The sequence below is a fragment of the Pocillopora damicornis genome, chromosome 7 (genome assembly GCF_964200805.1).
Source record: "Pocillopora damicornis chromosome 7, jaPocDami1.2, whole genome shotgun sequence".
NCBI lineage: Eukaryota > Metazoa > Cnidaria > Anthozoa > Scleractinia > Pocilloporidae > Pocillopora > Pocillopora damicornis.
This window is the reverse complement of record NC_142676.1, coordinates 1,560,375-1,575,232: the sequence shown is the minus strand read 5'-3', so window position 1 is coordinate 1,575,232 and position 14,858 is coordinate 1,560,375. Positions and strand designations below refer to the sequence as shown.

General features: G+C 38.7%; 2 protein-coding genes across 3 annotated transcripts; one reads left to right on the top strand and one right to left on the bottom strand.

Annotated features, from left to right (window-relative positions):
- The first annotated feature begins 254 nt into the window (after positions 1 to 254).
- LOC113675070 (uncharacterized) lies at positions 255 to 5,150 on the top strand. 2 transcript variants are annotated; one of them, XM_089213236.1, is made up of 3 exons: positions 255 to 382; positions 2,557 to 3,221; positions 3,773 to 5,150. In XM_089213236.1, exons 2-3 carry the CDS (start codon positions 2,570 to 2,572, stop codon positions 4,996 to 4,998), a joined length of 1,878 nt encoding a protein of 625 aa, XP_089069362.1. In that variant the 5' UTR covers positions 255 to 382; positions 2,557 to 2,569; the 3' UTR covers positions 4,999 to 5,150. The 2 variants fall into 2 exon arrangements, with proteins under 2 accessions (XP_089069362.1, XP_027047403.2); XM_027191602.2 differs by having other exon boundaries at positions 268 to 382; positions 2,561 to 3,221.
- Positions 5,151 to 6,265: 1,115 nt separating this feature from the next.
- Positions 6,266 to 14,198, bottom strand: LOC149041962 (uncharacterized). Its single transcript, XM_089213244.1, has 5 exons — positions 13,354 to 14,198; positions 11,837 to 12,043; positions 10,098 to 10,235; positions 9,386 to 9,456; positions 6,266 to 7,914 (listed from the first exon to the last, which is right to left on the bottom strand). The coding sequence occupies exons 1-5, from the start codon at positions 14,099 to 14,101 to the stop codon at positions 7,705 to 7,707; spliced, it is 1,374 nt and encodes a 457-aa protein (XP_089069370.1). The 5' UTR covers positions 14,102 to 14,198; the 3' UTR covers positions 6,266 to 7,704.
- Between the last annotated feature and the right edge of the window lie 660 nt (positions 14,199 to 14,858).

Sequence of the window (14,858 nt, the reverse complement as noted above, 5' to 3'; positions counted from 1 at the left end):
AAGCTCCAGTATTCCAATGGTGCTTTCAAGACTAACATTTTGAAACGACGCGAATTTCACATTTTTTAACTAGCACCGATTGTTAGACTTAGACAAGAGAGACAGAGAGGGCCGAGATAAGGCTGGTGTTTCCTCCCAAGTTACCTCTGGGAAACACGAGCGAGTAATGAAAACTTACTTTAATTACACTTATAGTTCTTTTCTTCCTCAATGAACGTCGTTGAAGTGCGTAGGTCCTGGGCATGACAATTGGAACGCGACATAAATAAATTAAACTGTTCGTTTTGACGCGAGGCCCAGAATATATGTCGACCGAACTAAACTTGACTTTCCCGCCGTGGATGGCTACGTTCTATTCCTTCTTCACCGTAAAAGATTAAAGGTTTGTTTCCCTATTGCTTATTTTAAAATCTTAAAGTAAACATTGGCAATCGAAAATTCTTAGCGATGTTTTGAAAGAGTCTAATTTATCTGGAGATTCAGAGACAGCATTTTACCACAGCACAGTGTTCTTTATGTCGGATGATTTAATAAACAGAGAGCCAACTGCTAGTATAATAAACAAATGGTTATCGTGCCAAATATTCAGCTGTTACTGTAAACTCTTTAAAATTACAGTCATTGCTTGGGGCAATTTGACGTTTATTTTGCAATTCGCCACTGGCGTTTCTCAGCCCTCCAAAATCTTTCACTTTAGATGTTGTGTTTTGCTTTCCACAAATACATGTCAGACGTGTCATCACTTTAGAATAAAAGGAGTTGCTTCGGTGGGGAATTTTATACTACAATTTGGTTTCAGTTTCTGAATTGATGATGTGAACTGGTGCGTTTTAGAGATTCTAGAGTTGAGTTAGTGAGGCTAACGTTCGAATCCTTAGCTTGGATTCTCTTTACAGAGGCCAACTCACACCGAGTCAGCCGAGTCAACCGAGTCAGTTAATAAAACTAAATTATTTTGTTTTCGCTTGTAATCGACAGCCGAATTTATCGGTTTTCTATTTTTCAGGCCTAATAAATAACTCACCCGCGAGATCGTTCCTAAGAGGAGTTCGTGAACGATGATTTAGGCGGGTGATATACAGGTTTTGTGAGTTCTTCTCCCGCATTCTAAGTGGTTTATTACACTGATAATGTTCAGTTAAATGTATTAACATAAAAATGTATCCCTGAATGCCTTAAGTGGTAAAATGCTAACGAGGCATCCAGGGCCGAGTTGGCTATGACCAATCTGGCATCCAACAAACGCGTACGGGATAATACTTTGTTTAATTTCGCCGTGATTCGATATTTCTGGGAAAGCCTGTAAAGTTGATTCGTGTCAAATCTAGGTTATTATTTATCAGGACGACTACTGGAAGTCGATGCTGGTTCTAACCGCCAAAACTGCTAAATATAGGCACATGACATGAAAATCACTTTCGACAGGAGCTCAATTGAAAATTGAAAGTCTAAGGCGAAGGATGTTTATACAGTACACTTGTACTTTGAAATCCATGAACGTGATATGAGGTAAAATATTTCCGAGATAAACATTCAATTATGTTTATGAATCAGCGTTTAGTCGTGGACGAAATGTGAAACCAAGAGAAGAAAGCGATCGAAGACGACTGTCGTTCAAATATGCTTAACCTTCTTTCTCGCTACGAGTACAGTTTATGAGTTGAAAACCTATGAAGACTAAGTATCCAATTCGAATTTCAAATTTGAGAAGCATTAAGTACGCTCACCATGGCTTCACTTTATGGCAGGCAACGAGCTAAACCAGACAAACCAGTATTACGGCTATTAATGGTTATTGGTCCTTACCCAGCGTAGAAATCTAGTGCAAGACTTCTAGCTCCGCTGTTGGAAAAAAATTGACTCATTTTTCAACCCTCTTATTCCAGGATTTGCAAATCATCCTGAAATTTTAACGGGAAGCGGTTTTTGTTAATTTTGTTGGTGTTGTTTATACTCTTTTTACTCTACAGACCGTAAAATAGAAATGTCAGGTGCAGTTATGATTCCAATACATAATAACTTCAAAGAAAGAAAAGGAGCTTTGTGACACCCAATGTAATATTTTTAATCTTACCCCTATATAGCTACGATAAAAAGGTACAAGAGCTGATAACTGAGATCAGCTGAAGCAATTAAAACAACAGAATAACTCAGTAAAAGATGGTGTCATCAGATCTCCTGAATTCATTGGAAGTTTCAAATGAGGAATGAAAAGAAATGATGAGGGTAACATTTAGCCTCTTTAGCAAGAACTTTTGAGGGAAAAAAGTTCGGATCAATATCAGTATCTGGGCAACTGCCCACCTACCCCTCCCCTAACCCAACAACAGTCAATTGACAACAAGTTAAGGTTAATGTTGGGTAAAGGGAGGGGTAGGTGGGCAGTTGCCCAGATACTGATATTGATCCAAAAGTTCCTCTTTTTGAATTTTAAAGTAGTAAATGAAAGTCCCCTGCTTTCAGTGTCAAACTACTATTGAACTGTCTTTCATTGAAACTGTGATATAGAAAGAAAACGGACTTCCCCATTATAGAGTAATAAATATTTTTTTTAAGACAGGAGTCATTCATGGCCAGTGCCTCACCATCTGCTTCATCCACAAAGGAGACAACAAACTATGCCAGATTGTGTCGTCTGCTGGTTGATATTGGAACCCAGGCTCTTCGAGATACGCTTGATGCCATCCATGCACCGGGAAATCTACACTCAGTTTTGGCGGCAGAGAAGCCCACCTTACAATATCTTAGAAAGAAGAGGATTATCAATCAAATACAGTGGGGGAAGCTTTTCCCTGCCATCCCTAACTTAGTGTCTTCACGTGACTTTGACACAACTTTGCTAATGGTTCTGTTACGGAACCTCTGCAGCTTAACTGCTCCGCTGACCGGCTGGGACGCATTGCCCGCCATAACAGACCTCAGCAGGGAAGCGGACATTGCCCGAGTTAAGTATTTTAGGAATACTGTGTACGGTCACGCTAAGAATGCTTCTGTTGATGACGTAAAGTTCAATGACCACTGGCGTGACATCCGGGAAACTCTGATTAGATTAGGAGGCGTTTCTTATAAAGCTGCCATTGACGATCTTAGAGACGAGTGCATGGACCCTGAAATTGAAGATTGCTACATAGAACTACTCAGAGAGTGGAAAAAGGACGACGACAACATTAAAGATCAGCTGAACGAGATCATGAAAAAGCTAGACGCCCTGGCTAATAACGGTAAGATTTGAAGTGTGAGGCGAATGAAGATAGTTGGTTTTAAGCCTGATGATTCCAAAGTACGACTTATACTTCCGGGTTTAAACGTGTCCCTTTTTATGTTAAAACGATCTAGCGATAGATGATAAGTAACTAGTCAGGCAGTACCTAAAGTAATATATAGAATTCAGCAAGCCTAAAGGCGGAGCTCGCATTTTTTTTTCCTGCACGTCTCTTCAACAAAACTAAAGCCCCTACTATGGATAAAGTGCATGGTAATGTTGACGGATTTTCATTCGCAACTTCTTCGTGTTCGTGTACAGGACTGATTATAAGATTGTGCCCGTACAGTTGGCCGCGCATGCTAAAAGGAGCACCTTGTACGGTCGATCGTACGGTCGTACATCCAAATTTTTTCGGCTTGATGGGTTACTACCATTTTGTATAATTATGAAGATACGCGAGCTCCGCTATAAGAAAACCGTATACTGTAGGTATACTCTCATTAGCGAACGCTCATTTTCATCATACTTGAGTCAATCGTCACGGAACTTCTAAACTTCTTTTTCAAGGTCAACCATACCAACAGCGTAAACAGAACTCGGGCAGAGTTACCACTCGCAAAGAGAGCTTCCACGAGAACGAGCCACGTGACTCCTATTACCATGAAGGTGAAGTCTGTATTCGTCTCAAACGTGGGCAAACAGCTCATGATCCGCTGGGTAGAGTGGTACTGAGTGACACTGGTCATTCGCAGTCATTGGCTAGAGGGAAGGGTTTGCTAAAAGTGGAACAGGGCGCCGAAGCTAAATTCACAGTAATAACGCGAGATCCAGGTGGACAACAGTTCTGTAACGAGCAAGAACAAGTGACCGTCACTGGCAGCGTTGGTCAACATGAAATTGAAATCAAGTTGAATATATGGCCGCTGACCGGTAGTCCTGAGAAAGTCGAGGTGAAGCCCCATCAGTACAAAGTAGAGAAGTCTTTTGGGTCGAGAGAATTAAACAAACCATATTGTATCGCAAAGAATGAAATAACTGGAGACATTGCAGTGGCAGATTATGTTAACAAAAGAGTCCTGGTCTTAGATAAGGACATGAAACATGTGAAGACGATAGGAGGCGAAGCAGACTCACAACATAGTGTCAACATAGGTTTTCCTGTCTCAGTGGCATTCTCAAAGAGAAATGACATCATGGTTACTCATGAGCAGTTCAGTCCATGTAATAAGAAGCTTTCAGTTATAACTGATCGTGGATTCATTATGGAGCAGTTCACTAAACATCTGATTAAAGCACATCATGTTTTTTTCAAAACTGATGATGGCCATATGATCGTTTGTGATGAAGGTGACAAAAAGGTGAAAGTCATCTCCCCAGACGGGAGAGAATTGCTGCTGGCCTTCTCTGCACCGGATAGCGAAGTTTCCCCAAGCTTTCCATGTTACTATCGTGGCAGGTTCTTTGTATCCTATATGAGAGCACATTGTGTGAAGGTTTATGATAAGGAAGGAGTGTTTCTTTATAACATTGGCAGCGAGGGTTGTGGTGAAGGACAGTTGAGATATCCCGAGGGACTTTGTGTAGACTCCTTTGGTAACCTGATCGTGTGCGACGCAAGTGGCATTGATGAAAATCTGCAAGATGGCGTCCTGAAAATGTTCACCTTGGACGGAACATTTCTCACCTCATTTGGCGAGGATAAGATCAAAGTTCCTTGGATAGTGTGTGCCTGTAATAATGGCGATCTACTCGTTGCCGATCTTCTCGGGGACAGTGTTCATATTTTAAAATAACCTGTTTCCTTCATTGCAGAGTGAAACACAAATGGAATAATTCTTCAGTTGGTAGCGTGAACGCTCCGAAAAGCCTACCTTTTTCCCTCTAAAAAAACCGCTTGTGTCGTTATCCATTACTGTTTAGGAGTAAAATGAATTTTTTTTTAACATCATAAGTTGTCTATTAAAAAGAAAAGTAATATATGTTATTCGCCGGCCGCGCTAAGAACCAAGCAGATTGCAGAATTCGTTACCGAGCCCTCTAAGAAAAAAATTAACATAAATTGTTTTTCACAACTTGGTGGCATTTAGAACAAAACTTGTCTCGAATTTTGGTAGTCATTCAGAAATTTTTAATTCCCCGCCTACACCTCTATAAGCCTTCCTGTCCAACCTTTCTTCGTGAATCTTCTCCATCCTTTTTTACCCTATACTGTGGTGTTTACTTACTTTAGACTTAAAAGCAATTTGAGCTACAATCACAAGTTCCAGTCGAAAACAATCGGTTTGGTACATTAAATGTGGTTCGGCCAGGATTGGTACTGGTTTGTTTTGATCTCGGTTATCAAATATGATAACTATCCCGAACAGATAAGTACAAGTCTACCCCAACCTGTTAGAAATTCTCCTTTCCAGATGCCATACTTCCCCTGGTCAATGTATTAAGGGAATGTTTGACCAGCAATGCAACCATGAAGTTATTTGCGCAAAAAAAAAAAAAAGATTATAGAAAACTCATTCACAGTTAAAATGCGAGTCCTCATATTTTTATGGTTTGTCGCGCACCTTTCGTAAATATTGCTTATGGTGTATTTATTTCCTCCTAAAGTAATTAAAACGGAAACTAATATGGATATAGAAGCAAAGAGCAAAATAAAAATTTTTTATTTTTTGAGTCGCACATGGCGACTTATTTGGGAGTGGAGAGACAGAAGTGGGCTCTTTTGAGAGTTTACAGTGCAGAGGCCTGCGAGGACACAAGAGAAAACTAAGATTTTTCGAAAAGAACTTGTGATATTTGTCTCATAGTTCTCCTTTTCAAAGCGCACATCAAAGTGCCGGCTACGAAGGCCAGGTAAACTAGTTTTCAAATTGGATTAAGTCGTGAAGTTTACAAAACTTTGTGAGGCTAGGTTTTTCGCACTAACTGGACTTTTGCGGGGAACGCAGCAAGAACGGCGGAAAATAGCTCAGTAGAGACCACTTGGAGTGGGAACAGAAACTCGTCACGGTTTCGTGGTACACGGAGACCTGCTTCAAGCGAGTTTGCCTCAGACGTTAAGCGTTTGGTTCCACAGTAACTTTATTTCAGTTGATGTCGACAACCGACATGAACTCTAGTGTACTCAACTTCGTAATCGCCACACAATCATCAATGTAATCGCCATGCAGTCGTCTATGCAATCTGAAAAGCTTTACAATGTACTTCCATAAGTACTATCAAGCACGTGGTTCTATTTTTCTCTTAATCATAACCATTACAATTTCCAAAATGTGATTAGTGCATCAGGTGCTTGATATTTCACTAACCACTCTGTGCAGTTGTAATTGGACAGCGTAATCTGACAGTTGGCTGTAATCAGACACCTGTAATCGGACAGTTGAAGTAGCCGATCATACTAAGTCCTCTCGGCTAAACCCACCAATCACAGAATTGATCATAATAACCATGGCAACAACCACTTACCCTCAGAAAAAAACTGAAATTTTCCAAATTGTTTGCTTAAGACACTGTCCTTACTGGACCTGTTTGTCCTAAATGTACTTGTTTTTTTTTCTAAATCGGAAATTGTAGTAGTTGTGATTAATTGGTAACAGGACTTCGTGTCGTCCAATTCTGTCTGTAATCATACTCGTGATTGGCAAATCGGATTCCGCTATCCGATTTTGATAATCACTGGTATGATTACAGACCGAACTGGACTCTTCTTGGTCCTATACCATTATAAATCTACCATATTTGAATAGTATAACAAAAAAAGTGGAAAATTTTTTGTTTGTAGTTGAGCGATTCTAGTTAAATATTCCATCTGTTCGGGAAGAATTTCAAAACTAAGGAACGGATACAATAGACTCTACGTCATTAAAAAGAGCAAACTTAAGTCAGAGCTTTGATATTGGAAAAACACCTAACCTAATTTCGGAAGAGCAGCTTAGGAAATAAAAGTGAGAAGTAGTGATAATTTCTGCTTATCTATATGCGATATTGATGTTAAGTTCAGAAAAGCGGCAACGTGAGAAATTAACCTATGAAAGGAAACCGAACTTACGAGCGCACACTCAGCTGCCAACTTCAATGAGGACCAATTTTCCAGAAAGATCATCAACACTTATATTTGTATTACCAGAGAGAGCATTGACACTTCTACTTACATGCAATTTCAACAATAATGGTCATCAAAGTACCGACGTACAGAGATGATGAAAGACAAAGTAACAAGCAAAATGTAATAGTTGGTAATTCAAAAACTACTGTGGCTTTTCTATATTTTTGCAATTTGCGAAAATGGTTAACTTGAAAAGTTTATGCGTAGATATGATCCAAATAAACACACGGAAAAATCACTAAATTTTCCCGTAACAAATTGCAGCATATCGTTCGAGAAATCTTCAGTGCTGATCAAACACTTTAAAGTTGCGACAGTAACCAAGTATCTTAGTCTACTATTACAAGCTATTTTGTACATACAAATTGTACTGTGTGGTGGAAACCAAAAGGGCAAATCAGTCCTTAATTATTCCCTGTTCTCTAAGTTTCTTTATGACCTCTGACACAGCATCTTTAACAGCATCTTCACTTTGCTTATAGTGCTTAACTTTAGCTTTTATTCCACTTTCAATGTCCCAGGCTGTACCATCGTAAACCCACGGTTCATCCAGGGAGTGAACTCGACCTTTTGCCCTGTAGCTTATTGTACGATCCTTGTAATTCACCTGCAAAATGTAAGAACAGACACACCCTTTAAAATTTTTTTTCAAAAAAGACACTTCAGCACATTGTGTTACATATCAGATGAATTATCACTTTTATCACTCCAATTAATAAAGGTAACTGTCTACCTGGTGAGAGTAAATTTGTTCTCGTTAATTTTTTTGCATTATTTGAAGAAATAATAGGCATAAATGAATTTTAAAAGTTAATTTTCTGAGATTTGATGCCAAGTAATTATAAAACGGACTCCTGTTTAAACAAACCTCCTAGGTTTGAGATGAACAGTGCAGGTTGAATTACAATGATACAATATTCAAATCCTGTCTAAATTAACCCTTAAACTCCCATAAGTGATGAACATGTAACTTCTCCCAATAACATCCACACATTATCCAGCCTACATGTAATGAGAATACTCAAACTTATCAGGTAGAAGTTGGTAGTCTTGATCTAACACAAAATTCTCCTAATTTATTTACAATGAAATATGTAGCAGCTAGATGGGAGGGTTAATGATCAGATCTTGGGAGTTAAAGGTTTAAGAAACAAGTCAAGGCTTAAGATGTAACCAATACACTGCTTCAAAAGCTATCACAACTGATCATCTAAAAATTGGAGTGGCATACGTGTACCCTACATGATCAGAGATGCTAAAAAACATTTTAATAGTAATATATTGGGACAATATGAAACTCCCATTAGTGATTAACATGTAACTTCTCCCAATGACATCCACAAATCAGGCAGCATACATGTAATGAGAATACTCAAACTTATCAGTTAGAAGTTAGTAGTCTTGATCTAACACCAAATTCTCCTAATTTATTTACATGGAAATGTGTAGCAGCTAGAGGGGAGGGTTAATGATCAGATCTTGGGAGTTAACCCTTTCACTCCCACAAGTGATCAAGACAGAATTTCTCCTTACAATATCAAGCAGGCAGGTGATGAGAATAGAGAAGAATGCCAACCATGGGATTATTAGTTGATCCAATACCAAATTCTCTGAACTAGCATCATAAGAATTGTATGGCAGATAGTAAGGAGAATTACTAATCAGATCTTGGGAGTGAAAGGGTTAAAGGTTTAAAAAACAGTCAAGGCTTAAGATGTATCCAATACACCACAATTGATCAGCCAAAAAATAGGACTAGCATACATGCATGTGATCAGAGATTGAAGAAAAACATATTAAAGGCATATACATGACACTCATTTGCAAAAGGCACAGTAATATTTTGGGATAATATGCAAGATGAGATCAAGGAGATTACTACATGTAATAAATAGTTACTGATCAGTTGGATTGAAAAAGATTTGTTGGATACTTTTTACTAATTGGGTCAATTAAAAGTTGCAACTCAACTAATTGCACATTTGGCTCTAAGTTTCTTCAGCATTTGAACAATGCAATCTAACTTAGTTTACATAAATCTGTTTGATGAAAGCAATATTTTCATACTCGTTACAAACCTGGCCTGATGGTCCTCCAGTGATGGATTGAAGTAAAATAGCCACTGGATCATCACGTTGTGGTCCAGAACCTAAAAGGGGCAAACATCACTTTGTAATATCTGTTTAACTATAGAATAAAGGGGGAAAACTTCTAGATAAACTGTGGTACTGCCCCAGTTGGAGAATATAACATGGTAATTTAGTATTATCAAGTGAGTTGACAACATTAATTGGCCACTGTAGAGAGTTTAAAAGCTGACCCTTCAAGCGTTAGCCCTTCATCAGAGTGATGGGATCGAAGGGCTCTGCCAGAAGGCTAATGCTCAAAACATCAGCTTTTTAACTCCTAACTGTGGCCAGGTTACATTATTAAGTAGGTTGACAATACTAAATTACCTTGTTTAATGATAGGTTTGTTTCCTTAACATTGACTGATTAGAAAGGAGAGGGCTCACATGGATACCCATGACGTTCCTATACAATCTGCCCCAAATGAGCCAAAGGTGAGAGGGGCTGCTGCTTTCATTAGGAACCAACTCATTTTTATATGAACTTGAATTGCAAAAGTTTTGGCTGGCTAGGTGTCCTAACTGTAAATCACCCCACTATGTCATTGTTTTGAATTCATTCACTCCAAAACTACTCTGATGGTTAGGACATCAATCATCACCAATAGGCTTCACTTTACAAAACAATTAGAGCATGCCAAATATATCCAAGTAAACTTTACCTTGATGCATGTCAAACCCCTCTGCACCCACATGCTCTTTTGGAGGCAATGGAGGAAGAGAGAAGTACATGATTCCAATAGCAATAAGCAGTACCACAAACGCCATCAATAGACCAATAGGTGTGCACCATTTTCTTCCTGCACCAGAAAGAGATCACTGATTATACCTAAATTATTAGTGTCTTACCCAAGGTTGAATGATTGATTCATTTAGTATCAGCTGCCACTTACTGAATATGTTCTCTGTTGCATACAAATCATATCAGTTCCTAGTTTGTAACAGCTTGTATATCATTTGGAAATTAAATGGAGAGGTATACTCATTTGTGGAAGGGGCTTCTTTGAAAAGTTAGGGTCAGGGTTAGGGTCAGAGAGCATTTAAATGTTTTATTGAGCATTTTATGTTTCATGAGCATTTATGTTTTATCAATGTTAGCTTGATGTTTTTGTTATCATTTTCCTTCCTTTTTTTGATCCTAGCTCTATTAGAAAATGATATTGGCAGTGAGACTTTATATTTCTTGTGAATGCAACACATTAAATTGAAATAAACCTTATCTATGATTAATATCCTCTGTGTCACCAATTCCAACTAAAAGTATTTCCCTGCAATTTTTCTACATTCCCTTACCATCAACTCTTTATCAGTACACAGAATGTATGTGACTCAATTGAATAATCAAGCCCAACAGTCTCATGATAAGTTATAATTTTCAAAGGCCAGTGTACCTGCATGTTTCAAATACATCTCAGTATCTGAGCATGCAGCTGCACAACCTACCACTCCCCAAACCCAACATTAACCCTAACTTGTTATCAGCTGAGAGATGTTAGGTTAGGGTAGGGATAGGTATTTATTCGCTCAGAAACTGATATTATTGATTCATCTTTCCCAGTGTAATTTGTAATGTGGTATATAAATTGTTCTGATATGTCACATTGTGTTAATTACCAACTATCAGTGTTTTTCAACGGTATCCAGTCACCTCGCCACCAAGCAGACTCGCCACCAGCGAACTCGCCACCAAGGAACGATCTTGCCACCAACGTACTCGCCACCAAGCGAAGTCTTCTCGCCACCAACCACCAATAAAGAGATTAGTCGAGGACAGTAGGATGTCCGGCTGATAAATCTGTACTCAAACTTTATAAACGTATGTTGTCGAAAGCACGTTCGAAAGCGATAAGTTTGTTCGCTTGTCTGTACTCAAACTTTATAAACGTATGTTGTTTTATTTAGTTTTAATACAACTGCTATCGAGTTTCATTTCATCACTTATTTCTTCCCATGAAGTTTCATTTTCTCTCAAGTAAGTTTTTATTCCTCGCATCGAGTTTTGCAATTTCTCCTCGATTACGTGCAAAAGACGAACACGATACGTTTCGATGTCAATGAGTTAGGAACGGAACACATCTAACACGTCGCTGAAGGTCATAATTTAAATACAGACAAGCGCACAAACGTATCAGCCGATTTGAATTGTGCTCGTTCGAACATCCTACTCTCCTTGACTACTTTATTCTAGTTTATCTCTTTATTGGTGGTTGGTGGCAAGAAGACTTCGCTTGGTGGCGAGTACGTTGGTGGCGAGATCGTTCCTTGGTGGCGAGTTCGCTGGTGGCGAGTCTGCTTGGTGGCGAGGTGACCGGTAACCTTTTCAACCACTTAACCAGTATAACATTATTGATTACCACATTCTTTTGCTGTGATTTATTTCAAAACAAGCTCTTATGTGTACCTGACTGTGAATGATTCACCCCCTTGTAGTGCTGCCAATCTTTGAGTATACCAGGATATTTCAAAATGTTTGCCACAACTGATGCTGCCATGACACTTGCAAATGGTTGCCATGCTTCAGTTTTTGACTTGTTGCCATCAGCATAGTCTGATACACCTTTCACAACAACCCACTCCATCTTGAGATCAAAAGCAGCAGCAAAAATACCTGAGCCCCAAAACAAGAATTTTTTCATTCAAACAAGGTCAAAATTAATAATGGTGATAGGTAGGACCAGGCAGAGTCAAATTCGGTCTGTAATCATACAAGTGATTAACAGAAGTGGACGACTGCAGAGCAGGAGTCCCAGTTGGTAATCACAAATGATATTGTGATTTGTTAATCAATTAAAAAAAAAAAGCAATAGTTAACTTGGTGAAATGTGAGACAACATCAAGCTCATATAGTGCATTCTGTTCACTTACACAGGCATGACATGTTAACAGTTCCTTTAACTGTTATTACACTGTCCAATAATAAGCATGATCTATCAGTGCTCAGATCAGGTTGGTGATAACCAATCATGTTCAAGAATTTTGTTATAGTTCTGATTACCAGTAAGCCCAGTTATTACTTTCCAAGGAAGCTCAAGTGAAAACTTTTTCTTGTAAAAATGACAGTTATGTTTGTTTCAGATTGAACATGATCAATTTCATATTATTTGGAGCTTTGCCTTAACTATCATTTTTACACAGAGGTTTTTTTTCCATACCACTGAGCTCAGGTTAAGGCAGTTCAAAAGAGCTTTAAATGCACTGGAGAATAATTAAGACAGTGCTAATCCCTTCACTCCCAAGATCTCGCTAGAAATTGTAATTCTCAATAATAGCATAGGATAATGAGTCGGAGAATTTGGTATTGGATCAAGAAATAATCCCCTAACTGATATTTTTCTTTATTCTTGAACCTTGTCACCTTATATTGTCTTGATATTGTAAGGAGAAATTCTGTCTTGATCACTAATGGGAGTTAAAGGGTTAACTAGTTATTAATTAATGCAAAGAGAAGTAGATTTTCTCTATTTTGCTTACTACTGAACCTTATGCAACCTAAAACCAACTAGAAAACCAACTACACTGAGTCTGGTTTAATTTATCCTGACAGAGAAAACTGCAGAAGCATATGAAAAGCAATTTCAAATTGAGTTTTGGTTTAATCATAGCAATCATTTGTTTGTTAGTTAACACATGAGATTCATTGTCAGCCCCAGATTTCCACTGCAAATTGATAATTGATAAGATTGGGTAGATGCTGTCCCTCTACCTATAGTATATGGATCCATGAATAAGCATAGTGAGCTTTTGCCAAATTTTGTTCATCTCATTTCTCATTTTTCCTTCTTAATTCCCATTAATACTCATACATTCAAGTTAAGATATATATTCCTTACTTATATTTGCACCTCTAACGAGCAACTCATGGTCGAAACAATTTTTTTAGCTAATTTTACTCAGCAGACATTTACACTTGATTCTTACCTTCACCCTCCATCTCGATTGCGATCGCTTCAGAATAATTATCAAGGAGTTCCTCCCGTCGCCACCCACAATTCACAAGCTCTGGGCCGCTCAAAATTACAGCATCGCAGTGCACAACCGGCTCCCGATTTACTTCCGGCTTCTTCATTATTGGAGGCTTCCATCCGCTGGCAGCGTGTCTGATGAGGTCAGCCATATAACTGCTAACAGGAGCCACATAACCACGAGGTTGCTCTCGGTCGTTCATGACTTTTTTATGCGCATATGTGATTATCTTCTTTGAGATCACGACATCTCCTAACTTGACTTTTTCGTAAGAGAGACCGCCACAAAACCCGACGCAAAAAACAGCTTTTGGTTGTAATATTTTGATGGCAGTGCTCACCTTACTTAGGGCTGCACCAGGAGCGGTTGTACCTTCAAAGCACCTCAACAAGCAAACATTCAATTTATGTTTAGCATCACCCATGTCTCCAAAGTGCACAATCCCGAGTCCCAGACAGTGACTTTTATGTGGGTTTCTGAGAAAATGGTAACAACTTAAAAACTCCCAATCTTTTACCGTAACAAGCAGAACATCTGTGGGAAGTTTGACACTTTCCCATGGTATAAAGGCTTCGCTGAGCTCGCTTAATTTTGGAAGATTTATACTGAGTTGTGGTGGTTTACCGTAATCGACATGATCACGAGCAGAAGTCTCGTGGGACAACTCGCCCACTACGTTCTCCTCCGACATATTGAGAATCATCTATCCCAGGAGCACCCGCGCCTCTGGCGCAGTCTTCACAGTAGGTAATGAACAGTGCTTTAACAGCAGTAAAAATAAGGCCTGAAAAAAATTTAAGCCTGTATGGGATTTGAACCCATGACCTCTGCACAACCGGTGCAGCGCTCTACCAACTGAGCCAGCAACTGGGAGCTTATGCCAATTGGTAAACACGTAAATTGATGAATCAACGACTGTGAATATATAGAAGTTATATATGTGAACTGCGGTTTAAAAAATGAATATAAAAGCGATCTTTGCGGTAATGAACACCACTTATTTCTTAAACCGCAGTTCACATGCATGATTTTTATATATTCACAGTCAAATATTTAATTTTATATTCCAAAACGAAGAAGCAAACAAAAAAACAGAAGTTGATGCAAATGGTTAACAATTTTATAAGATTTCTGATCTGAAATAATAGTAACAACAGTAATAATAATAATAATAATAATAATAGTAATAATAATAATAATGATTCTAGCGATGACCGGGCACCAGTAACTTACTAAGGATGATGATAATGTTACTAAACGAGCAGGATTTCGGCACAAAATTTTTTGTTGCCAAAAAACGGGAAACTATGAGGCCTTGCGTAACGTAAGCCGGTGATACGTATTTAAGGGGTTTGCCGCTGACATCATTGATTGGTGAGAAATTCGATCAGCAACTTACCTCCAGTTACTAAAAAATTCTAAGAAAGATTGGCGGGGTACGGGAGGGGTGGGGGGTCAAC

Bases quoted from the DNA above. Each gene is read 5' to 3' on its own strand.
- LOC113675070 (XM_089213236.1), top strand. From the start codon at position 2,570: ATGGCCAGTGCCTCACCATCTGCTTCATCCACAAAGGAGACAACAAAC. The intron at 3,222-3,772 runs GTAAGATTTGAA...TTCTTTTTCAAG, and splicing joins AGACGCCCTGGCTAATAACG to GTCAACCATACCAACAGCGT.
- LOC149041962 (XM_089213244.1), bottom strand. From the start codon at position 14,101: ATGATTCTCAATATGTCGGAGGAGAACGTAGTGGGCGAGTTGTCCCAC. The intron at 10,236-11,836 runs GTACACATAAGA...TTTCTGGTGCAG, and splicing joins GGTGAATCATTCACAGTCAG to GAAGAAAATGGTGCACACCT. The intron at 7,915-9,385 runs GTTTGTAACGAG...TACATTTTGCAG, and splicing joins CTGGAGGACCATCAGGCCAG to GTGAATTACAAGGATCGTAC.